This window comes from Aquarana catesbeiana, linkage group LG07, assembly GCF_042186555.1.
Source record: "Aquarana catesbeiana isolate 2022-GZ linkage group LG07, ASM4218655v1, whole genome shotgun sequence".
Taxonomy (NCBI): domain Eukaryota; kingdom Metazoa; phylum Chordata; class Amphibia; order Anura; family Ranidae; genus Aquarana; species Aquarana catesbeiana.
Window position 1 is genome coordinate 88,719,848 of NC_133330.1, and position 25,981 is coordinate 88,745,828.

Here is a 25,981-nt window from a genome sequence, read left to right on the forward strand (position 1 = left end):
CACTGGGGGCTCAGGATCTAAACCGGATATGACAAAACTTGGCAAACTGTAAGTGCCGTAGTGTCTAAAAAGGAAAGCAGGGCTGGAACGCAGTGCTAAGCCGCGCTTCCGGATTAGTGATGCTGGCGTGTGTTCCAGCCAAGGGGACACCTTACCAGCATTAACTGCAACACTGCTGCCTGGGCGCTGAGCATATGGATAGCTGCAGGTGACATAAATCCCACCATTTACAATTGGAGTATAATGCCCCATGAACTCACTGATAGATCCCATTGCACTCATAAAAGGGGAAAGTGAGTAAACAAAATACACACACATATAATTGTATATATTGTGCCCTTCCTGTCTGCTTGCGTGGCTTGTGCATATGGATCTTTTGGCAAATGAGAACTATTTGAAAGTCATTACCATTTGGTGCCATTTATTCTACCGCCCGTATCATTTTGTGTGATGTCTCCAAATGATCCTATTATGTAACATAAGATAAGTAATGCATGTGGGTCCATATGTACATGTGTCTCCTATATCATGATGGATGTGCAATACTTAGTCTGTAAACGAAGGGGTTAGCTCTCGTCCACAGCCACAATAAAATACGTTTTGAGTGCACTAGGCTGGTGCGCCCTCTGTTTTGTTTTATGAACCAAATTAGGGCCAGGAAGGCACTGGGTACTGCAAAGAGGGTCTGACATGAGAAACACCTTGAATAGTTTTTTTTCAAGAGTATGTGAAGCAAAAGGCCTTTGACAGAAGGATGAATAGCCATGAAGACCAAAATGTGCCTGTCGAGGGTGCGGAGAGCTTGATTCTGGTCGAGACATATGTAGAAAGGTCAAAATGTGAGGGACAGAGTAGATCTCAGAGACCAAATTGACTAAACTCACACCAGGTGAAGTAAGATTTGCAGGTACAATAAGTCTTCCTGGAAGTAGCCTTTCTTGCATTTAATAAGGTAGGAAACACAGAATCACAAACCAACCTATCCTTTAAAACCTGGGTTTCAACAGCCACGCTGTTAAGCCAGAGACTGTGAAGCATGATGGAATACAGTGCCCTGGCAGAATTTGGGAGTTTGTCTGTGTACCAGGTTCTTCTGGGCCAATTCATTGCTACAAGAATGACTATCTTCCCCTCTTGCTCTATTTAGTGGAGCAGGCAAGATAGGATGCTCAGTGGAGGGAGGGCATAGCTTATCTTGAACTGAGACCAGAAGAGAACTAGAGCATTTAAGCCAGAGCTAGAGAACCCCTACCCCCAGCCTATCAGACTGAACACATCTGGATAAACAGACCTTTCCCCCAGGTCCAAGAGGTGGCAGCTGAGATAATCTGCCTGCAAGTTGTCCACTCCTGGGATGTGGACCACTGAAATCACTGGGCAGTGAGTTTCTGCCCATGATATAATATGGCTCAACTCCCTCAAGGCAGCCAGGCTCCTTTTGTCCACTTGATGACTGCTATATGCCTCTGTGATGGCATTGTCTGATTGCACCTTAATTGGGTGTCCCTTTAGAAGAGGGGTCCAGTGCTGGAGAGACAGCCTGACAGCTCTGAGCTCCAAGATGATGATGGGGAGTTTACCTACTACTCTTTATCATGTTCCCTGAACTGTCAAGGATTGGAAGACTTCTCCCCAGCTTGACAGACTTGCATCTGTTGTAAGAACTTTCCAATTGTTGGGAAGGAAGCATTTTCTGCCGTGGGAGTTAAAGTGGTGATCTACCAGGACAAGGAATTCCTTGTTTGGGAGGATAGGAGCATGGAAAGATCCAAGACAAGTGACTCCCTTTTCCTTGCTGAAAGAATGTTTAGCTCAAGAGTTATTGAATAGAACTGAGCGAAAAGTTCTGCCTGGATGGAGGCCACCATCAGGTCCAGAACTCTCATGGCAAATCTCACTATGGTATTTCTTTTAGATCTCAAGAGCTGTCAAGCATGAGCTCTTAGAGAGAACTTTCATTTCTGGCAGAAAAACCTTTCCCTTGGATTTATCCAGGATCAGGCCCAAGTATTATAGGTGCAGGGATGGCTGGAGAGTAGATTTTTTTTTTAAGTTGATCACCTCGACAAAGGCCTGAAGCAGCTGGCCACCTGGATGTCTCGAGTTCTGAGAAGGGGAAGCAAGGATGCCAAGATCTTTGTTTACAACCTGGGAGCAAAAGACGGTCTGAAAAGCAATGTGACAACCTGGAAGTGGTCATCTGCCACTGCAAAGCATTGACATTTTTTAATGAGGTGGGTAAATGGGAACATGCAGGAAAGAACTTTGGATGTCCACAGATGCAATGTGTTCCCCTTGACTCAGAGAGCCAAGACCTTATAGATTCCATTTGAAACTCTGGCTCGTGAAAGGGTTTTGTTGAGCAATTTTAAGTCCAGTATAGGACGGATACTTCTAATGAGTTTTGTCGCTATTAAACAGGTTTGAGTAGAATCTCTTGAACCTGTCCTGTAGCGGCACTCATAAAACCACTCCCTGTGACAAGAGGTTGTGTCTTCAAAAGCTTTCCAGTGTTCAGTTACCTGAAGGTACGAGGCTATAACCCACAGTGGATGAATAAGTTGCCTGTGTCCTTTACTGTAGGATTAAAATAACCCTATTTTCTCTATCCCCCATTGAGTGACACAACTTGATAATAAGAAACCTAGGGACATCCAAAAGCAGCGAGGGCAGAGTGCACACCCAAATAGCATTGTTGACCAGCCCAACTGGAAAAATCAAACAAAAGCAAAACAAAAGCATACAGAACAATTGTAAAGCCTTGTAAGGCTGCGACCTGGTCTTCTGTACATGCTTTCTCAGACTGAAGGCACCAAGTATAAGGCAGAATCAGAATTACAGAAGCACTGTCTTTTAGAACTTCAGTTAGCAAAACAAATTCTCCAAGCCAGAGAGCAAGCAGGTTGGAAGATCAATCCTTGAGATAATAGACCTGGCCATGGAGTGTCAGCTTCTACCATGTTATTCAATCCCAAAAAAGAACACAGATTTTGGATTTCTACCGACATAATACAACACTCATAAATAAAGTATAAGATTATTAAAGAAAAGAAAAACACTGAAGTTAAAGACATCTAAAAATACTTTTTTTATTCACACACAAACTGGTTAATTAACCACTGGGCACTTAAACCCCCTTCCTAACCAGACCAATTTTCAGCTTTCGGTGCTCTTACATTTTGAATGACAATTACGCAGTCTCAGTGCAACACTGTACCTATATGAAATTTTTGTCCTTTTTTCACACAAATAGAGCTTTCTTTTGGTGGTATTTAATCACCGCTGGGTTTTTTATTTTTTGCGCTATAAAAGAAAAAAAGACAGAAAATTCTGTAAAAAAATGCATTTTTCTTCGTTTGTTATAAAATTTTGCAAATTAGTAATTTTTCTTCATATATTTTGGCCAAAATTTATACTGCTACATATCTTTGGTAAAAATAACCCAAATCGGTGTATATTATTTGGTCTTTGTGAAAGTTATAGAGTCCACAAGCTATGGTGCCAATCTCTGAAAATTGATCACACCTGATGCACTGACGGCCTATCTCATTTTTTGAGACCCTAACAAGCCAGGAAAGTACAAATACCCCCAAATGACCCCTTTTTGGAAAGTAGACATTCCAAGGTATTTAGTTAAAGGCATGGTGGGTTTTTTGAAGTTGTAATTTTTTCCCACAATTCTTTGCAAAATCAAGATTTTTTTTTCCTTTTCACAAAATTGTTTTATTATTAGTTATTTCTCACACACAGCATATTCATAGCACAAATTACACCCCAAAACACATTCTACTATTCCTCCTGAGTATGGTGATACCACGTGTGAGACTTTTGCACAGTGTGGCCACATACAGAGGCCCAACATACAGGGAGCACCATTAGGCGTTCTTGGAGCATAAATTACACATATAATTTCTTGACTACCTCGTGCACTTTTGAAGGCCCTGGAGAACCAGGACAATGGAAACGACCCCAAAATGACCCCAATGTATAATCTATGAGGCATAATGAGGCATTTGAACATGTCATTTTTTTCTACAAGTTTTTGGAAAATGTGTAAAGAAAATGAAAACGCATTTTTTTTTTACACAATGTTGTCCATTTACACAATGTTTCTAACACATAGCATGTACATACCAAAAATTACACCCCAAAATAGATTCTCCTACTCCTCTTGAGTACGGCGATACCACGTGTGAGACTTTTCCACAGCATGGCCACATAGATAGGCCCAACATGCAGGGAGCACCGTCAGGTGTTCTAGGGGCATAAGTTTCAAATCTAATTTGACTACCTATTACACTTTTGTGAGGCACTGTAGTGGCATGAATGAGAACTGATGTGGCATGGATGAGCATGAATGGGGATGGATGAGCCATGGATGGGGATGGCAGAGTATGGATGGGATGACTGAGCATGAATGAGCATGGCTGAGTATGGCCGGGTACGGCTGTGTATGGATGGGTACGGCTGAGTATGGCTGAGTATAGATGGGATGGCTGGGTACGGCTGAGTATGGCTGGCTACGACTGAGTATGGCTGGGTATGGCTGAGTAAGGCTGGGATTGCTAGGTATAGCCGAGTATGGCTGGGTACGGCTGAGTAGGGCTGAGTAAGGCTGGATATTGCTGAGTATGGATGGGTATGGCTAATTATGGATCGGGGTGGATGGGATGGCTGAGCATGGATGGATGGATGAGTATTGCTGAGGATGGATGGCTGAGCATGGATGGATGGATGAGTATGCTAAGTATGGATGGCTGAGCATGGGTAGATGGATGAGTATGCCGAGTATGGATGGCTGAGTATGCCGAGTATGGATGGGTGAGCATGGATGGATGGATGAGTATGCTGAGAATGGATGGGTATGCTGAGCATGGATGGCTGAGTATGAGGAGTATGGATGGGTGAGCATGGATGAATGGATGAGTATGTTGAGTATGGATGAGTGAGCATGGATGGATGAGTATGCTGAGTATGGATGGGTGAGCATGGATGATGGAAGAGTATGCCAAGTATGGATGGGTATGCTGAGTAAGGATGGATGGATAGCTGGAATGGGCACATATCAGCACTGTGGGCACTACACATCCAACCCACAGCACTGCTGCCACTGATCTCTCCCCTCGCACTGTACCAATCTGTACAGAGAGGGGAGAGAGGAACTGGACGTGACTCTGGTTTGTTTAAGGCCGCTATCAGTGGATATTCCCAAGGGCATGCGAGAGCGAGATTCTGGGAGGACGTCAATATACGCCCTCCCAGAGTTATCGAGCCGCGCTGTAGCCGCCATTCCGCTATAGCGCGGTCGGCAAGCGGTTAATGAGAAACCTCAACCGTCCCAGACCTAGAATAGATTCACAAAATTGATAGCTCTTTCTGGATTCTGTGGATGGTGGTGCATGGTCATTTTTAGTTGGTGGAGTGTTTTGTCTCATTAATTCGGATAATAAATGAGACTCCTACAAGCTAACTAGTTTTACGCAACCTCCGGCTAACATCTTTCCCATTAAAACAGAGGTTGGAGTATGTGTGCAGTAATATAGTGAAAAAGTTAGCTTGTACCAGTGACTTCAGACCTAGTCAAGGAAGTTGAGTCATTATGTGATAGAATAAGCCTCAGATGACGGGAATGATCTTAGTCTCAATCCTGCAACATAGACAAGGTAAATGCTTCAGTGGAAGCAATGCATAGATCAGGTAATACTGATCTCATTGTGCCACCAGAGCATTTGCTGCATCCTGGAAATGAACCTGTCAAGTTTCTTGATGAACTATGATGCTGGAGCAGTAAGGGGCTGGCTGGAGGAGGAGCTGAAAGTGGAGAGGAACCAGGGGTGCTTTACCCTTTGAACACCAAGAATCATATCCTGTTTTGAATATCAGGCAATATATGACCATCCTTGAAATAAGTGGTTATACAGATCTGGGAAGCACTCTTTTTTATTTGTGACACACAAAGGTGTTGGATTAACCACTTCCCGCCCGCCCTATAGCGGATTGACGTCCGGGAAGTGGTTGTGTTATCCTGACTGGACGTCATATGATGTCCAGCAGGATAACATGCCGCAGCGCGCCCCCGGGGGCGCACATCGTGGCGATCGGTGGAGCGGTGTGTCAGTCTGACACACCGCTACACTGATCTTGGTAAAAAGCCTCCGGCGGAGGCTCTTTACCACGTGATCAGCCGTGTCCAATCACGGCTGATCACGCTGTCAATAGGAAGAGCCGTTGATCGGCTCTTCCTCACTCGCGTCTGACAGACGCAAGTAGAGGAGAGCCGATCGGCGGCTCTCCTGGCAGGGGGGGGTCTGCGCTGATTGTTTATCAACGCAGCCCCCCCTCAGATCACCCCACTGGACTACCAGGGATGCCACTAGGACCACCAGGGAAGGGGCAACGTGGATGGCCAGGTATGTACCCCATGGCCATCCACATGTGCCCAATCTGTGCCAATCAGTGCCCACAAATGGGCACTGATTGGCACTATTATGTCCATGATATGCCCAGATCTGCCCAGCAATGCTCTATCAGTGCCACCTGTCATTGCCCATCTGTGCCACCTGTCATTGCCCATCTGTGCCACCTGTCATTGCCCATCAGTGCCACCTGTCAGTGCCCATCAGTGCCACCTGTCAGTGCCCATCAGTGCCCACCTATCAGTGCCCATCAGTGCCACACATACGTACCCATCAGTACCACCCATATATACCAATCAATGCCACCTACGAGTGCCCATCAGTGCCGCCTATGTGTGCCCATCGGTGCCACCTATGAGTGCCCATCAGTGCCGCATACCAGTGCCACCTATCAGTGCCCATCAGTGCCGCCTATCAGTGCCCATCATCAGTGCCCGTTAGTGCCACCTCATCAGTGCCACCTCATCGGTGCCCATCAGTGCCGCCGTATCAGTGCCCATCTGTGCCGCCGTATCAGTGCCCATTATTGAAGGAGAAAACGTACTTATTTACAAAAAAATTTAACAGAAACAAAGAAAAACTTGTTTTTTTTCGAAATTTTCGGTCTTTTTTTATTTGTTGCGCAAAAAATAAAAACCGCAGAGGTGATCAAATACCACCAAAAGAAAGCTCTATTTGTGGGAACAAAATGATAAAAAATTTGTTTGGGTACAGTGTAGCATGACCGCGCAATTGTCATTCAAATTGCAACAGCGCTGAAAGGTGAAAATTGGGCTGGGCGGGAAGGTGTCTAAGTGCCTGGTATTGAAGTGGTTAAGGAAAGAAGGATTAACAACTTGACTGGAACACACTATTTGAAGGAGTTTATGAACCATTATATATATATATATATTAACAATAGTGTATAGAAATTACTGCGCTATCAAAAAGGGGCGGATAGCTGCTAACATTACAACATGACAAGTTGTGAAAGTATGTGGTAAAAAAAGTCTATACTCCATTAAGTATAGTTATGTCATTAGTGGCACATGTATATAATAGTATTTATTCATCCATTAGACCCCTTTCACACTGAGCCGCCCTGGGCGTCAGCGGTAATGCGGCGCTATTTTTAGCGCCACTTTAACATTGTTTTAGCTGAGCTATTCGGTCGCTAGCGGGGCGGTTTTAACCCCCCCGCTAGCGGTCGAAAAGGGGTTAAACACGCCCGCAAAACACCGCTGCAGAGGCGCTTTGTTAGCGGTATAGCAGCACTGCCCCATTGTTTTCAATGGGCAGCAGCAGTGGAGGAACGGTGTATTCACCGCTCCTCCACCGCTGCAAAGAAGCTGCTGGCAGGACTTTTTGTGATGCCTTGCCAGCGCAGCACCCCAGTGTGAAAGCACTCGTGCTTTCACACTGGGTTTGCAGCTGAGGCTTTTTTCAGCCGCTGTAGCGCCTGAAAAACACCTCAGTGTGAAAGGGGTCTTATTGACACCATAGTGTTTGTATTGTGCTTAAATGCACATTTTTCAGCGCTGCACTTTATCCACATTATATATATTAATCACATTTTATTGGTCACCTGCATAGGGGTGATGTATAGGAATTTGATCACATCGGCACACTTACTGTATGATGTAATTTTCTACATTTTTTTCACTATTTAAATATATATAGGGTCTGTAGGTTTGTTCTTAAGTTGAATCTGCTTGTAAGTTGGAACAAGTAAATTTTTTAAGTGTAGCTTCAGCCAAAAAAATTATTTTTAAGCTTTTTGGATAGCATAGGGAAGGGTTAACACCCCTGTAATGTTTGTTTTGCTGTCTCTACCCCTGTTCAGGAGATTTTGAAAATTTTGGGTTTTTTTTGAAAGAAGGATTGGTGATAAAGCATCAGTGGAGACACCTTTTTCCCCATAATAACTTACAGGAGAGAATTTTCCTTCCTAGGGGTAGATTTTCTCTCACTTCCTGTTGTCTCCCTTCATTGGTAAGTAGGAGTCGTTTAAAATCGGATGTTTGTAACTAGGGGACCGCCTGTAGTTGGATAATAAGTTACAAAAATGTTTATTTAGTAAAGCACATTTGTGCTGGTCTCTTCAGGTTGGTATTTATCCCTGGGGGCACAGAGTATTTTTCTAGCTGCTGTATCGGAATAAGGTGTGCTTTTTGGAGTAACACAGGTTTTGTAACATTGCAATAAAACCTGCCTTGTCTTTCTCTGAAACGGGTCCTAGTAAAGCTGCTTACATAGTGTGCATTGTGTTGTCTGCACAATTGTTGTGGATTTTTTTTTCTGTGAAATAATAAACTTAATTTTGATATATTGATGAAAACATACCTAGCCTCTAACATGTTGGTCTATATATTTACCCACCCTTTTACATTGTAAGCTAAGGGCTCACCGATTCCTACTGTATTAAACTGTATTGTAATTGTACTGTCTGTCCTTATGTTGTAAAGCGCTGCGTAAACGGTCAGCGCTATATAAATTCTGTATAATAATAATAATTTATAAAGCAGTGAATGTGACTGTCACCAAACATTCTGGTGATTAATCAATCATTGTCATTTAAGAGGAAAGCAAAAAGGAAACTGCACCCTCCAAAAGCAGCATAGTATGCGTATCAAGTCTGTACAAATTTTGTGGCTTTTACTGAGAAACAATACACTTTTTATTTATTAAAACCTGCCTGGGATCCCCCTCTTAAACCTCAGGCTACTAAATCTTACAATGAGATGTTACACGCAAGATAGAGCCGGCAACTCCAATAATCCTTAATCCATTTATTAGTATATGAAAAAGAGTAAAAAAAAAAAAAAAAAAAAAAATACAAAATGGCTCATGCATTCCAGCTAATAAGCCTTGTTCCCAGCACACATTTAAAATAAAAAGCAGGACATATATAGTGTAAATTGGGCTCCACCCTCCAATACACCTCATCAGGCATCCCAGTTAAAGGTGATCAGCTGGTCAGGTGTTGCAAAGGATAGTTCAACAAAAGACAATATTTTGTTACAAAAAATGTATATGGAATAAATATTTATACAGTTATTATGATAAATGGGAAAAGAGCAAGAAGGAAAAAACGCATTATTGAAGACAATTATTTAAGAAATAAATCATCATAACATGAATTTAAACCAGTGGGTATCCTAGTTTGTAAACTAAAAATCCACCAAACTTCCCTTTCTTTCCCTCCTCTTGGTGATTATTTTAACCTTCTCCAAACCACAAAAGATCTCATGTCCCCAGAATGTTCATATTTAAAATGTCTAGAGACAGGAGATAAAATTTCTGTCCTTGGTATAAGAGGCTCCATGAAAATGTTCACTGATTCTTATTCTAAGTGGTCTAGATGTACAGCCAACATATTGCAATGCATGCATTCTATCAAATAAATTACGGTACATGTTGCTGTTGCAGTTTACAGTCAGGTATTGCAAATTCTTTGCCAGTGACATGAGAAGTAACAGTTGTGACTTTTAATGTGTGTCACAAAAATGATGACATACTGCAAGGATATGATCCTGTAGCCAGGTTTTTGAGTTGTCAGATCTCGGATATAAACTAGGGGACAAAATGCTACCTAAAGACCCGGCTCGGCGGCTGGAAAACCTGCAACCCAAAGAAACCATTTATTCCATATACATTTTTTGTAAATAATACTGTTGTCTTTTGTTGAACTATCTTTTGCAACACCTGACCTGCTAATCACTCTTAACTGTGATGCCTGATGAGGCGTATCAATTGGGGGGTTGAGCCCAATTTGCACTATATATATGCCCAGCTTTTTTTTTTTTTAAACTTGTGCGGTGAACAAGGCTTATTAGCCTGAACGAGTGAGCCCCTTTGTATTTTTTTACTCTCTCATGTACTAATAAATGGATTAAGGATTATTGAAGTTTCCACTCTATCTTCTGAAAATGCGTTTATTCACTGATGTAAGAGGAAACATCTGAGCCAGAGCACCCGTTGTGTTTTTTTATTTCATACATGCAAAAGGGTTACATTGCTTTGAGCGCTGCACTATTCGTTTTTCCTCTTGGATCATCCCTCTGGCAGCGGCACCATGTACCCAAGGCACATTGGACAGTCTTTTACGGAAACCACCCATCTTCCATGTAAATATTTCTTATACTGAAAACATGAGAGAGAGTATTTCAGGACTTTAAGCATTGATAGTATAGCTATACAACAATATGGATCCAGAGTCCAAACTCTCACAAGTTTACACCAGGAATCCAGCATTAGCATGGGAAGACAGCACATGTACTACTATCTTTGGGAATCTCAAAGTGGCTGCGCTGAAAGAAACTTGGATATGGTGGGACTTCACGGGACTTAAACAGTATGTGAGTGAAAATATACTGAGGTCTATGGATAAAAAAAATGATTTTCAAACGGAATGGAACAACATTCTTTCAAGGTGCTCCCTAGATTTAATGGGCCTCATTATCACCCATGAGGAAAGACTTTTAAACACCTTCAATGTGGGGATGAAAACCTTAAAAGACTCACCCAAACCTTTTCAATCTCTGGAAGTCTACACCCTTAATGAGTATCTCAGTAAATCTTTGAATAAACTTGAACAAGATATTATGAACACTAAAAGGTAGAAGTATCTCAGGGATGTCCAGGATTACCAAAAAAATGCAGTCTATATTCATAGCTGATCAGATCGACTACAATCAATCCTTAAAACAAGGAGGAGAAGATTGAGACAGAGGACCCACAGACATGTCAATTTCAGTTCATTGGACACTAATGATGGCAGATCCTCACTCTCCTCTAGGGGCTCAGCCTCCTCCAACTTCTTGAAAAAGACAATACTGGTCAGGACATTTAAAAAAAAAAAAAAAACTCGAACTTGGGACAACAAATGCAAAAAGAAAGGCCAGAAGAGGAGGATATTGCCCCAAAGAGGCAAAATAATCACAGACAAGTGAGGAACAAAAAGAAACAGTAACACATGTGATTGATGATCTTAATAACATGGAAAAAAAATCAGGAATGTTGTTAATCTTTCAGACACCTCTCTTTCTGTTGCTTAAATATCTCTCCTTTCCAAAGGTCTTTCATCTATGCTGTCTGTCCATTTTGATTTGTTTAATACTCTCTTACATGTAAACAGATTTGTCCACAATTTACTATTAAAGAAACATTTTTCTGCTCCTGATGATCCGCCCGTAGTGCCCCAGGGTGATCTCTTCAGTCCAGTGGATACCACCAGTTTAAATTTTTTGGATCTTGTGGGGAGATCTGCCCTGGAAAGATTACTGGCTGAATCGAAAGGGACACCCTGCTGAAAGGGAACAGATATATTTTTATTCAATTCATACTTGTAGCACAGCAGTAGAAACTTTCCAAGCATTTGTGGAAAGAGACCTTGTTGAACTCCAAGCCAGAGTTCAACTGCCCTGCATTTAGAATGAACAACAACTTAACAAAAGAAACAAAATCAGCTCTGACTAATCTTAAGTCTCGTAGAGACATTGTAATAAGAGAAGCTGACAAAGGGGGCTCAGTTGTTATTCTTTCTGCAGGGGACTATAGAACGAAGGGTTTACGACAATTGAATGATGCTACCACCTATAGAGTTCTAAAAAGTGATCCAACTTCTATTTTTAAAAAACAATTATCAGAACTCTTGGACTAGGGATTGGAGATGAGAAAGTTGTGCCCCAAAACAGCAGAGTATCTTTTGGTGGAATCCCCTATAGTACCAGTGTTCCACCATTTACCCAAACTTAATAAAAATGTTCTGCCAGTGCAGGGCTGTCCCATAGTGGCTGGCATCGGATGTTTATTTGAAAGATCGGGTCAGTAGATCGACCAATATTTACAACCTTTGGTTATCAGGCTTCCAGGTTACATCAAATATACTTCTGCTGTTTTATCACATCTACGGGGGTTAATTTGGCACAATAACCTTAGATGGGTTACCATGGACGTTAAATCTTTAAAATTGTGTACTCCCCATGATTTGGCGATTAAGGCTTTGAGTTTTCATCTACAGTATTATAGTTCATACAATCTGAAACTGAGAGAATTCATTCTTGTGTCTGTACGTTTTCTTTTAGAACGAAATTATTTTATATTCGATCAGACATTTTTTACAATGCAGAGGAGCCTCCATGGTGCACGAAATTGTCTCTATCCTTGGCTAAATGCTACATGGGCTGGTGGGAAGAAACGGCCCTGTTCTCCCACGCCAACCCGTATAGAGCAGCTATCAAGTGGTACGGTCGCTCTATTGACGACCTGATCCTTGTTTGGGACAGTACAGTCATGAATGTTGTTTCTCTTGTTTCCTACATGGATAATTCCCTCAACCTAGAATTTAGCATGGAAAGTCATTTTGACACCATAGATTTTACTCTTGTAGGAAACATTACTAGCAGGGAGATTAACACTCATACATTCCGCAAGGAGTGTGCTGGAAACTCCTTGCAACCAGTTGTCATCCAGCACACACCATGCGATCAAAACCTGTGGGGGAATGTGTCAGAACCAGGCGTAATTGTTCTAATGAAGCCAACTTTTCTAGAGAGTTGCATCTGCCAAGGATAGGTCTATGCTTCTGAATGGTACTTCGAGTAGAAAGAAGGATTTTGTACGTTCCCCACATTCGTGACCAGATTCTCTCAGAGTTTGGACATGTTAAGAGTATCGTACCTATCCTGAACATAGATTCAGAACTGGCACCTGTCATTTCTTTGGGTTGCAGGTTTTCCAGCCGCCAAGCCGGGTCTTTAGGCAGCATTTTGTCCCCTAGTTTATATCAGAGATCTGACAACTCAAAAACCTGGCTGCATGCTACGGGATCATATCCTAGCAGAATGTCCACTTGTCGTTTTTGTGACAAACACATTAAAAGTCACAAAACTGTTACTTTCGATGTCACTGGCAAAAAGTTTGCAATACGTGACTTTGTTAATTGCAACAGCAACAATGTAATTTATTTGATAGAATGCACGCATTGCAAATTGCAATATGTTGGCTGTACGTCTAGACCACTTAGAATAAGAAGCAGTGAACATTTTCATGGAGCCTCTTATACCAAGGATGGAAAATTATCTCACGTCTCTAGACATTTTAAATATAAACATTTTGGGGACATGAGAGCTTTTGTTTTTTGTGGTTTAGAGAAAGTTAAAAAATCATCAAGAGGAGGGAATCTCCATCGAAAACTTTTAGAAAGGGAAGTTTGGTGGATTTTTAGTTTACAAACTAGGATACCAACTGGTTTAAATTCACATTATGATGTTGATTTCTTAAATAATGGTCTTCTATAATGTGTCTTTTCCATTCGCGGCGTTTTCCCATTCATCATAATAACTGTATAAATATTTATTCCATATACATTTTTTGTAATAAATATTGTTGTCTATTGTTGAACTATCTTTTGCAACACCTGACCAGCTATCACCCTTAACTGTGATGCCTGAGGTGGTGTATCAATTGGAGGGCGGAGCCCAATTTGCACTATATATGTCCTGCTTTTTCATTTTAAACTTGTGCTGGGAACAAGGCTTATTAGTAGCCGGAATGCATGAGCCCATTTGTATTTTTTACTTTCTCATGTACTAATAAATGGGTTAAGGATTTTTGGAGTTGCTGGTTCTATCTTCTGAAATTGCCTTAATTCACAGATGTAAGAGGGAACATCTGAGCCAAAGCACCCGTTGTGGTTTTTTGTTTCATACCTGCAAAAGTGTTTAATTGCTTTGAGCGTTGTACTATTTGTTTTTTCAATGAGATGTTACAGACAGGGCCACAGAGCATATTTCAACTGATTCAGCATAAATCGGCCAAATTTCAATGTGTATATGGCCAGTTATAGTGTGCATCGAGTCTGTACAATATCTGGCTTTTTCTGTGAAATAATGCACTCTAATTTTGTTTTCTTGAATAAAACCCGCCTAGTCACTCCCTTCTAAACTACAGCCTGCTAAAGCAGCTTACATAGCGTGCATGAAGTCTGTACAGTTTTTGTGGCTTTCTTCAGAAAAAATTTTATTTATTTTTTTATTAAAACCTACCTGTGTCTCCCTCCAAAACTGTAGCCTACTAATGCTGCTTACTGGTCCCTGGTCCTTTTAAATGGTCTGGATTTCTCTATTTGTATTGCAAACCTTTATTGTCCGCAAATACTTAATAAAAGAGATTAAACATAAATGGCCTGGTTCCAAGTACCATTCGCTCCTCTCTCCCAGGAAAAGCAATGACTCAGCCGATTTAAGCACCTGTTCCTTGCATACATAGGCAGCCATTGCAGGCAAGGAACATGTGCTTGGAGTTAAAGAGCTTTATTGACTTTCTGTGCCCCTCAATAGGTGAGAAAGAAACAAGAATTTCAAATGTCTCTAAACATTAATAATGTACAGTATTACCCATAGGAAGGTTATACACAGGTAAATGTCTCTTCCAATACATCGTTAAGTTGTAAATTACCCCAACATTTAATTTTTCTGATATGTGTCTGTGTTATGTACTTGTATTAAAAAGTATCCTATTTTCTCATGCTTGGTGTTCCAGGCAGTCCCCCTGCTTTTCCTTTTTAAAACTGACCATGCTAGACATGAAAGTACATCCACTCTGGTGTGATCAGTTTGCTTATTTACCTCTACTTGGGAGCATAGCCTGCCTCTGTACTCCAGTGGTCAGACATGTGCTGACATACCTCCTGCACATCTCTTCAATGAGAAGATTGTTGTACAGCCATTTCTCTGCCTCCTGTTGACATGACATCTCCACCCCACATCCCTAAACCCTTTATGCATCTGAAAACAGAGGTCACGTGATCACTATAGAAAAAAAAAAAAAAGGAGGAAAAATTTTTAAAAAAGGGGGTATTTATATATATATATATATATATATATATATATATATATATATATATATATATATATATATATATATATATATATATATATATATATAAATATTAGGGGTGCTACTGAATTTAATCGCAGCATCGATGCATCGCGATTCAGCAGTCCACGATGCGGCATGCGACTGGCATAACAGATTGTTGGGGGATGACATCTTTCGCACGCTGCCCTACCCTTTCTCCGAACGGAGCCACGCCTCTCAGAACAGAGCCGAAAGCAGCTGTGGGCTTTAGCCATGCCCTCTTTTCCCCTTTTCCTGCTGACGTCATCCCCAACTGCCCGGAGTCACTGTGTGTCCAGTGTTCCATCACAGGACCTGGTCTAGGAGGCGGGACTCTGTTACAGCGGCAGCTGGAGGAGGAGGGAGAGGAGGACTGGCGCGTCAGGAAATTCAAATCAAAGCTCTGTGACATAGCGGGAGATGCCCATTGTGTGTGATCCATCCAGGCACTGGTGAGTCTGCATTGATGGGACACAGTGAGGCTGATTGATGGGCACAGTAAGACTGCATTTGATGGGCACAGCCTCATTTGATGGGCACAGTAAGGCTGTACTGATGTTTTTTTAAAGAAAACCATGGGCAGTAATCGTGATGCATCGCGGAAAATCGAATCATGAGACCAGTGAGAATGCGCAGTTCTAGTGTTATATAATATATATATATATATATATATATATATATATATATATATATATATATATACACATACACACACACATACATACATACATACATACATACACATACATACACACAGTTGTGCTCATAAGTTTACATACCCTGGCAGAATTTATAAATTTCTTGGCCGTTTTTCAGAGAATATGAATGATAACACACAAACTTTTCTTTCACTCATGGTTAGTGTTTGGCTGAAGCCTCTTATTATCAATGTGTTTACTCTTTTTAAATCATAATTGCAACAGAAAATACCCAAATGACCCTCATCAAAAAAGTTTACATACCCCAGTTCTTAATACCGTGTATTGCCCCCTTTAACATCAATGACAGCTTGAAGTCTTTTGTGGTATTTGTGGATGAGGCGCTTTATCTTCTCAGATGGTAAAGCTGCCCATTCTTCTTGTCAAAAAGCCTACAGTTCCTGTAAATTCTTGGGCTGTCTTGCATGAACTGCACGTTTGAGATCTCTCCAGAGTGGCTCAATGATATTGAGGTCAGGAGACTGAGATGGCCACTCCAGAACCTTCACTTTATTCTGCTGTAGCCAATGACAGCTCGACATGGACTTGTGTTTTGGATCATTGGTCACGTTGAAATGTCAAAGTACGTCCCATCCACAGCTTCCTGACTGATGAATGCAAATGTTCCTCACTTTTTTTTTTTTTTTTAACATACTGCATTCATCTTGCCATCAATTTTGACCAAATTTCCTGTGCCTTTGTAGCTCACACATCCCCAAAACATCAGCGATCCACCTCCATGTTTTACAGTAGGAATGGTGTACCTTTCATCATAGGCCTTGTTGACTTCTCTCCAAATGAATGGTTGTGGCCAAAAAGCTCAATTTTGGTCTCATCACTCCAAATGACTTTGTGCCAGAAGGTTTGAGGCTTGTCTCTGTGCTGTTTGGCGTATTGTAAGCAGGATACTTTGTGGTATTTGCGTAGTAATGGCTTTCGTCTGGCGACTCGACCATGCAGCCCATCTTTCTTCAAGTGCCTCCTTATTGTGCATCTTGAAACAGCCACACCAGATGTTTTCAGAGAGTCCTGTATTTCACCTCAAGTTATTTGTGGGATTTTCTCTGCATCCCGAACAATTTTCCTGGCAGTTGTGGCTGAAATTTTAGTTGGTCTACCTGACCGTGCTTTAGTTTCAACAGAACCCCTCATTTTCCACTTCTTGATTAACGTTTGAACACTGCTGATTGGCATTCTCATTTCCTTGGATCTCTTTTTATAGCCATTTCCTGTTATTACAGTTCAACTACCTTTTCCCGCAGATCCTTTGACAATTCTTTTGCTTTCCCCATGACTCAGAATCCAGAAACATCAGTGCAGCACTGGATGAAAGATGCAAGGGTCAGGAGTCCAGAAATGCACTGACCTTTTATACACACACACTAATTACAAGCAAAAAGATTGCAGGTGAGAATGGTTACCTTTAATAGCCATTCAAACCCCTTTGTGTCAAATTGTGTGCATGTTATCATCAGGCCAAAATCTCCAGGGTATGTAAACTTTTGATCAGGGTCATTTGGATAGTTTCTGTTGTCATTATGATTTAAAAAGAGTAAACAGTTGCTTGATAATAAATGGCTTCAGCCAAACACTAACCATGAGTGAAAGAAATGTTTTTGTGTTATCATTCATATTCTCTGAAAAGTGGCCAAGAAATCATAAATTCTGCCAGGGTATGTAAACTTATGAACACAACCGTATAAATTAATTACTAACAATCCAAATATTTTTCACGGATTTCATTGGTTTTTTTTTTTTTTTACTAAAAACATTTGGGAGACTACTTTCATTGTTACAGGCAGGAGGTTTATTTTGAAAGTGTAGAGTTAGTCACATTCCTCTGCATTCCTGTTGTTCCAAGTCACTATTTCCCTGACATTACTTCCTGTGTTACATACGTCCACAGCACAGCTAAACCGTCACTGGTCATTGAACACTGCTTTCCTGAAGAAAAATCATATCATAACTCATAGAAAATGTTTGAAAGAAGTTCTAATTATCAGGCGGGTAGATGCTTAAGATTTATGAAATGCTGGAAACAAGGAAGGGGAGGGGATGCAAGGATGAATTAGTTAAAGGCACACTCCAGCCGTACAAGTATTGAGCCTGCATATAGGGAACACAGCCTACCTCCACAGGGTTTCAGTTTTTCATCCAGACATAGCTGGAAACCTTTTGAACCTTTTTTTCTACCCATTTGTAATTAAGGACAGGTATTTTTCAGATACACCTACTGTAGGCTCCTTGTAGATTATCATGTATCAAAGTGGTATATTTATAAGGCAGCAAAGATGACTATTACCAAACATTTACTACAGGTCATTCATCCTGGTGCATGTGCTTTGGATGACAGCGACTGATTCTCCACCAGTAAATGTTTGGTGAAAGTCACACTCACCGCTTTATAAACATGCTCTAAAGTGTCAGAAGAAGCTGTATTATAATATTCAAGCCTGTCATAGAAAGTTACATTTGAAGTTTGAGGGAGGAAGTATTCACAGCTCACACTTCAAGAAATCAATTCTCTCAGTCTGTATGAGACAATCTCTGGAATCCATTTCAAGTGAATTATGTAGACCTTGGATGAAGGTATAATTTAAGACAGGGATATGCAATTAGCGGACCTCCAGATGTTGCAAAACTACATGTCCCATCATGCCTCTGCCTCTGGGTGTCATGCTTGTGGCTGTCAGAGTCTTGCTATGCCCCATGGGACTTGTAGTTCTGCAACAGCTGGAGGTACGTTAATTGCATATCCCTGCTTTAAGAGAATCAGTCACTTTACTCATTTGGGACATATTGACATACAGTAGTTGTGCTGATTTACAAAGACTTGTAAATAAAAAAAGTTAACCTGGACACGGCCTGCCCTTTCTGGGCTCTTCTGGCAGCACCAACCAGGATTCCTGATCTGTGCCGATAACTCAAGTAAATCCTAATCGCCCAAACTACATACAGAGTATGTAGTGAATTTCCCCTGCTGACTGTGGGCTAGGAAAAAAGAAAGGCAAGACACTGTCCAGACTCAAGTGAAAACTAGAAACCACTCTAGCCAAGAAAGATGGATGAGGACGCAACATCGCTTTATCATGATGCAAGACCAAGAACGGCTCCTTACATGAAAGAGCCATCAGCTCTGACACTCTTCATGGCAAAGTGATAGTAACCAAAGAAGCCACCTTCCGAGTAAAAGGACTAATGGAGTTTCTCAAATGCCGCTGTACCAAGCACTACTGGGCTTACCAGTGTTACCACCTCCCACATTCATGCAAATAAGTATGTATGTATATATATAGTTCCAATGCAAACACGCATGTATGTATGCAGTTCAATGCAAACACGCACACATGATTGCAGTTCAATGCAAATAAGCATGTATGTATGCAGTTCAATGCAAATATGCATATAAAATATGCATTTCAATGCAAACAAGTATGTAGTTCAATACAAATACGCATGTATGTAAGCAGTTCAATGCAACTAAGCATGTATGTACAGTAGATATAAAATGTCTACACACCCCTGTTAAAATTTCAGGTTTCTGTGATGTAAAAAAATGAGACAAAGATGAATCATTTCAGAAATGTTTCCACCTTTAATGTGACTTATAAACTGTACAACTCAATTAAAAAAAACAAACTAAAAATCTTTAAGGGGGAGGGGCGGTAGGAGTACAAGAGAAAAACTAAAATATTGTGGTTGCATAATTGTGTACACCCTCTTATAACTGAGGATGTAGCTGTGTTCAGAATTAAGCAAGCACATTCAAACTTATGTTAAATAGGAGTCAGTACACACCTGCGATCATTTAAAGTGCCTCCAAATAAAACCCGCAAAAAAGTTAAGCTGTTCTAGTAGGTCTTTTCTGACAATTTCTTAGTCGCATCCTACAGAAAAAGCCATGGTTTGTAGAGAGCTCCCAAAGCATTAGAGGGATCTCATTGTTAAAAGGTATCAGTCGGGAGAAGGATACAAAAGAATTTCCAAGGCATTAGATATACCATGGATCACCGTGTAGATAATCATCATCAAGTGGAGAAAATATGGCACAAAAGTGACATTACCAAGAACTGGACGTCCCTCCAAAATTGATGAAAAGACAAGAATAAAACTGGTGGTGGTGGGGGGGGGGTGCCAAGAGGCCTACAGCAACATTAAAGGATCTGCAGGAATATCTGGCAAATACTGGCTGTGTGGTACATGTGACAACAATCTCCCGTATTCTTCATATGTATGGGCTATGGGGAAAAGAGGCAAGGCGGAAGCTTTTTTCTTACGAACAAAAAAATCCAAGCCTGGCTAAATTTTGCAAAAATACATTTGAAGACTCCCAAAAGCATGTGGGAAAATGTGTTATGGTCTAATGAAATCAAGGTTGAACTTTTTGGCCATAATTCCAAAAGATATGTTTGGCGCAAAAACAACACTGCACATCACCAAAAGAACACCATACTCACAGTGAAGCATGGTGGTGGCAGCTTAATGCTTTGGGGCTGTTTTTCTTCAGCTGGAACAGGGGCCTTAGTCAAGGTAGAAGGAATATGAACAGTTCCAAATACCAGTCAATATTGGCACAAAACCTTCAGGCTTCTGCTAGAAAACCGAACATGAAGAGGAACTTCACCTTTCAGCATGACAACGACCCAAAGCATACATCCAAATCAACAAAGCAATGGCTTCACGAGTAGTTTTGGAATGGACTAGCCAGAGCCCAGACCTGAATCCGACTGAAAATCTGTGGGGTGATCTGAAGAGGGTGGTGCACAGGAGATGCCCTCGCAATCTGACAGAATTAGAGTGTTTTTGCAAAGAAGAGTGGGCAAATATTGCAAAGTCAAGATGTGCCATGCTGATAGACTCATTCCCCAAAAGACTGGGTGCTGTAATACAAGGGTGTGCACACTTATGTAGGGCTGAAACAACTAATCGATTAATCGACAACTAATCGATTATGAAATTAATCGATTACTATTTTCATAATCGTTTAATCGGCCAGTAACATAGTGTGGTTAAAAAAAACCTAAAATGAGCCCTTTATAGTACAAAAAGGGCAAATAATCGCTACTGTAACTATTTCTTCCACAGTTCTACAGTAAAAAAAATGAACCCCTTACAGTAGTGATTATTTGCTTTTTTTTGTACTATAAAGGGCTAATATTCGTTTTTTTAACCCCATTATGTTACTAAACGTCTTACACCTGGTTCACATCTATGTGTTTTTTGCAGAAAAGGACTACAGTTCATTTACATGGTTTCCTATGGGACACGTTCACATCTATGCTTTTTCAGCCGCTGCGTATTTGGAAAGCGTCAGTGACTTTTTTTAACGCAAAACAGTGCTTTTTTGGTTTAACATACTTCAATGGAGAAGCTACAGAAAAGCATGTAATGCGTTTTTGCAGCAATTTGTGTTTTCTAATCTACCCAACAACAAATTGGCCAAAAAAAAATGCAAAAACGCAAATCGCTGCAAAATCACGTGCGCAAAAATCAAAACGCACAGCAAAGAGCACTGCAGAAACAGATCAAAAGCAAACTGCATAGGTGTGCACCGAGCCTTATGCTGGCCACACCGATCAATTTTCAGATGAGAATATTCAGACGAAAAATCTTTGTACATTCGATGAATGAAAGAATGTTTGAAATTTTCACTTGTTTTTAACATTCTGTTTTTAAAATAATTGTAATTTCTGAACGAAAACCACATACACTGTCTGATAATTCCTTTCACCAAGAAGTTTTTTATTATTTGCAAATGTTCCCATTACTGTGGTTGAAAATGAATGTCGATTTGACCCCACTAACGATTAAAAAATCGATCGAAAGTTCTTATCTCTCCTCTAATAGTATATACAGTATATCTCCTCTTATAGTATATACAGTATATCTCTTCTGTCTGTTATTCTCAGAGTGGATTAGATATTTTGCTCCCTAACCATATAGTCGGCTATTTTTATTTACCACTGCATAGAGATATTTAAGAATAAATTGCCTTTTTTTAAAACTTTACATATTAACTAAATTATACACCACATTTTTTTTTTTTTTTTTAAGGTTATTAACCGATTAATCGAAACAATAAATCGGCCAACTAATCGATTAGGAAAATAATCGTTAGTTGCAGCCCTACACTTATGTAACCATATTATTTAATTTTTTTCTTCCCTCCACCTAAAAGATTTCAGTTTGTTGTTATAAGTCACATTAGAAAATTGGAAAAAAATTTGAAATGATTTATCTTTGTCTTATTTTTTTACACCACAGAAACCTGACATTTTAACAGTGGTGCGTAGACTTTTTATATCCACTGTATGTAGTTCAATGCAAATAAGCACGTATGTATGCAGTTCAATGCCCTTTATGGATCACTGCCTTGCTGTGGCAAAGGGGCTTGTGTAATTCAGTGAAGCTATGAGCTATGTCATATAAGCCCAGCCAAGACGGACAGGTCACAGCAGAGAATTCTGAGAAGACGTGATCCACTGGAGAAGGAAATGGCAACCCACTCCAGTATTCTTGCCAAGAAAACCACATGAACAGAAAAAAAAGACTAACAGATATGGCACCGGAAGAGGAGTCCCCCAGACCGGACGGTGTCCAATGTGCTATTGGGGAAGAGCAGAGGGCAAATTTAAGTAGCTCCAGAACTAATGAAAGCCGCAAGGACTCTCAGCTGTGGATGGTAGGAGTGAAAAAAAAAGTGTGATGCTGTAAAGCAGAATACTGCATAGGAACCTGGAATGTAAAATCAATGAATCAGGGTAAGCTGGATGTGGTCAAACAGGAGATGGCAAGACTGAACATCGATATCTTGGGAATTTGTGAACTAAAACAGACTGGAATGGGTGAATTCAACTCAGATGCCTACTATATCTACTACTGTGGACAAGAATATCTCAGAAGAAATGTTGTAGCCCTCATACTCAACAAAAGAGTAAGGAAAGTGGTACTGTACAATCCCAAAAATGACAGGACGATTTCAGTTCGTAGCCAAGGCAAACCACTCAACATCACAATAATCCAAGTTTATGCATCAACCTTTGTTGCTGAAGAAGCCAACGTTGACCACTTTTATGAAGATCCACAATACCTTTTAGAACTAACTCCAAAAAAAAAAAATAGGATCTTTTAAATACAGCTTAACTACATAATCCTTTTCATAAGGAACACATCACGGGACACAGAAACTTTGATAAATTACTTGTGGGTTAGATAGTCATCATCAGGTGATTGGACACTGGCAACCCTAATTACAAAGAGGGTTCCTCCCCTATATAACCCCTCCCATATGGAGAGTACCTCAGTTTTCTAGCAAAGCAATAAGTATCCCAACGTATAATCCCGAAGAGGGGCAGGAGCTCTGTGTCCCGTGATGTATTCCCAAGAAAAGGATTTTACAGATAAGCTGTATTTAAAAAATCCTATTTTCTTGTTCATATATCACGGGACACAGAGACTTTGATAATTACTTAGTGGGATATTCCATAGCAATGCCCAAATTGAGGGGAGGGAGACACAGATCAGAAAAAACATAGACCGTCAACGAACAAGAGGATCTATACTGCTGCCTGCAGCACACTGCGCCCAAAAGCGACATCCTCATGCCCTCTTACATCCACCTGATAGAATCTAGTGAATGTATAGACATTTGCAGCCTTGCAGATCGGAGACATGGAGGCCTGGTGATGCACTGCCCATAAAGCACTAACTGCTCTAGTTGAGTTCGCTTTAACCTGAAATGGAGGAATCTTTTTCTTTACACCATAATTCTGAACAATAACCTGTCGAATCCATCTAGAGATAGTGGATTTTGATGCTGCCTGGCCCTTTTTTAGGCCTTCTGGCAGAATTAATAGACAATCAGTCTTTCGTATCTGAGCCGTTGCCTGCAGATAGATTCCGACTGCTCTTACAACATCTAAAGAGTGTAACAACTTCTCCTCTGTGGACTGCGGACCTGGAAGAAAGGACGGTAGGACTACATCTTGATTCAGATGGAATCCTGAAGCCACTTTAGGCAGGAAAGTCGGGTGAGGATGCAACACCACCCTGTCTTTGTGAATAATCAAATATGGCTCTTTACAAGAAAGAGCTGCTAACTCTGATACCCTTCTAGCCGAGGATATGGCTACCAGAAAAACCAACTTCTTTGTCAAAAGAACTAAAGAAGCATGGTGCAATGGTTCAAAAGGTTGTTCCTGTAAAACAGACAAAATCAAATTCAAATCCCATGGGCACACAGGAGATTTAACCAGCGCATTCAAGCATAGTGCTCCCTGAACAAAGGCCCGGATCAGGGAATGAGAGGCAAGCTGTTTTTGAAAAAATACCGACAAGGCCGAGATCTGGTCCTTGATAATGCTCAAGGCCAGCTTCATTTATACGCCTAATTGAAGAAAGGCAAGAATCGTGCTAATGGCATACTTTCTAGGATGCCACCCCCTGGATTCACACCAGGAAACCTATGCCTTCCAGATTCTGTAGTAGATGAGCCTGGAAGCCAGCTTCCTAGCATTAACTAGGGTGGACAGGACTGGCCCTTCAGAATGTGGGTCTCAACCTCCAAACCGTCAAATGCAGACTTTGTAAGGCAGGATGGAATATTGGACCCTGTGAGAGTAGATCTGGGAGCAGCGGAAGAACCCAAGGTCTTCCTTCTGCCATCTTTACGATCTCTGCATACCAAGGAGGTCGCCTGGGCCAAGCCGGAGCCAACAGAATTACCGGCTTTCCTTCCCTTTTGACTCTCCGAAGGAAACACGGGAGAAGCGGAAATGGAGGGAACGCATAGATCAGAGAGTACTGATCCCATGGAATCATTAAGGCATCTGACCCTTGTGCTAGCGGATCCCTTGTTCTTGACACAAAAGTTGTCCAGTTTCTTGTTGAACCTGGGAGCCAACAGGTCTACATTCGGGGTACCCCATTTTTGACATATGGCCTGAAATATGTTGGGGTGTAGAGAACATTCTCCTGGGCACAGCTGCTGGCGGCTTAGGAAATCCACCTGCAAATTTTCTACCCCTGGAATAAAGACCACAGACAGGCAAGGAATATGCTTCTCTGCCCACGAAAAAATGTGATTCACCTCTTTTTTGGGCATCCAGACTCCTGGTGCCCCCTTGGTGATTGATATAGGCCACAGCCGTAGCGTTGTCGGACTGTATCCGGACAGGACAACCCTGCAACCTGCAAGTCCAGACCCTGAGGGCTAGATGAATTGCCCGACTCTCCAGAATGTTGATGGGCAAGAGCCTTTGGACCATCTTCCCTGGGTGGAAGCTTCTTCCAGAACCGCTCCCCAGCCTCAACCGCCAAACCGTCAAATGCAGACTTCGTAAGGCAGGGTGGAATATTGGACCCTGTGAGAGTAGATCTGGGCACAGCGGAAGAACCCAAAGTCTTCCTTCTGCCATCTTTACGATCTCCGCATACCAAGGAGGTTACCTGGGCCAAGCCGGAGCCAATAGAATTAGCGGCTTTCCTTCTCTTTTGACTCTCCGAAGGAAACACGGGAGAAGCGGAACTGAAGGGAACGCATAGATCAGAGAGTACTGATCCCATGGAATCATTAAGGCATCTGACCCTTGTGCTAGCGGATCCTTTGTTCTTGACACAAAAGTTGTCCAGTTTCTTGTTGAACCTGGAAGCCAACAGGTCTACATCCGGGGTACCCCATTTTCGACATATGGCCTGAAATATGTTGGGGTGTAGAGAACATTCTCCTGGGCACAGCTGCTGGCGGCTTAGGAAATCCACCTGCTAGCAAGACCGAAAGGTAGGGCCATGAATTGGAAGTGGCGCTGATCCACCGGAAACCTTAGAAATCTTTGGTGAGCGGGAAATATTGGCACATGTAAATACACATCCTTGATGTCTATTGATGCCAAAAATTCTCCCCCCTGAAGGGTGGAAACTACTGAGCGGATTGACACCATGCGGAAAGAACGAATGTCTAAAAACTGATTCAGGTCTTTTAGATCTAGA

At 41.4% G+C, this 25,981-nt stretch overlaps 1 protein-coding gene across 4 annotated transcripts in view; it reads right to left on the reverse strand.

Moving 5' to 3' along the window:
• The window catches only part of NISCH (nischarin), a 184,933-nt gene that overhangs the window by 19,489 nt on the left and 139,463 nt on the right, over positions 1-25,981 (reverse strand). Inside the window, exon 21 of one of the 4 annotated variants that reach the window (XM_073592453.1) lies at positions 3,163-3,303. The exons of 2 other annotated variants lie outside the window; for them this stretch is intronic. In XM_073592453.1, coding sequence (XP_073448554.1) covers positions 3,242-3,303 — 62 coding nt within the window. In that variant the 3' untranslated portion in view covers positions 3,163-3,241. Of the gene's footprint in view, positions 1-3,162; positions 3,304-9,565; positions 10,539-25,981 lie in introns of those variants that run through there. One more of the 4 variants, XM_073592454.1, reaches the window with a different exon arrangement.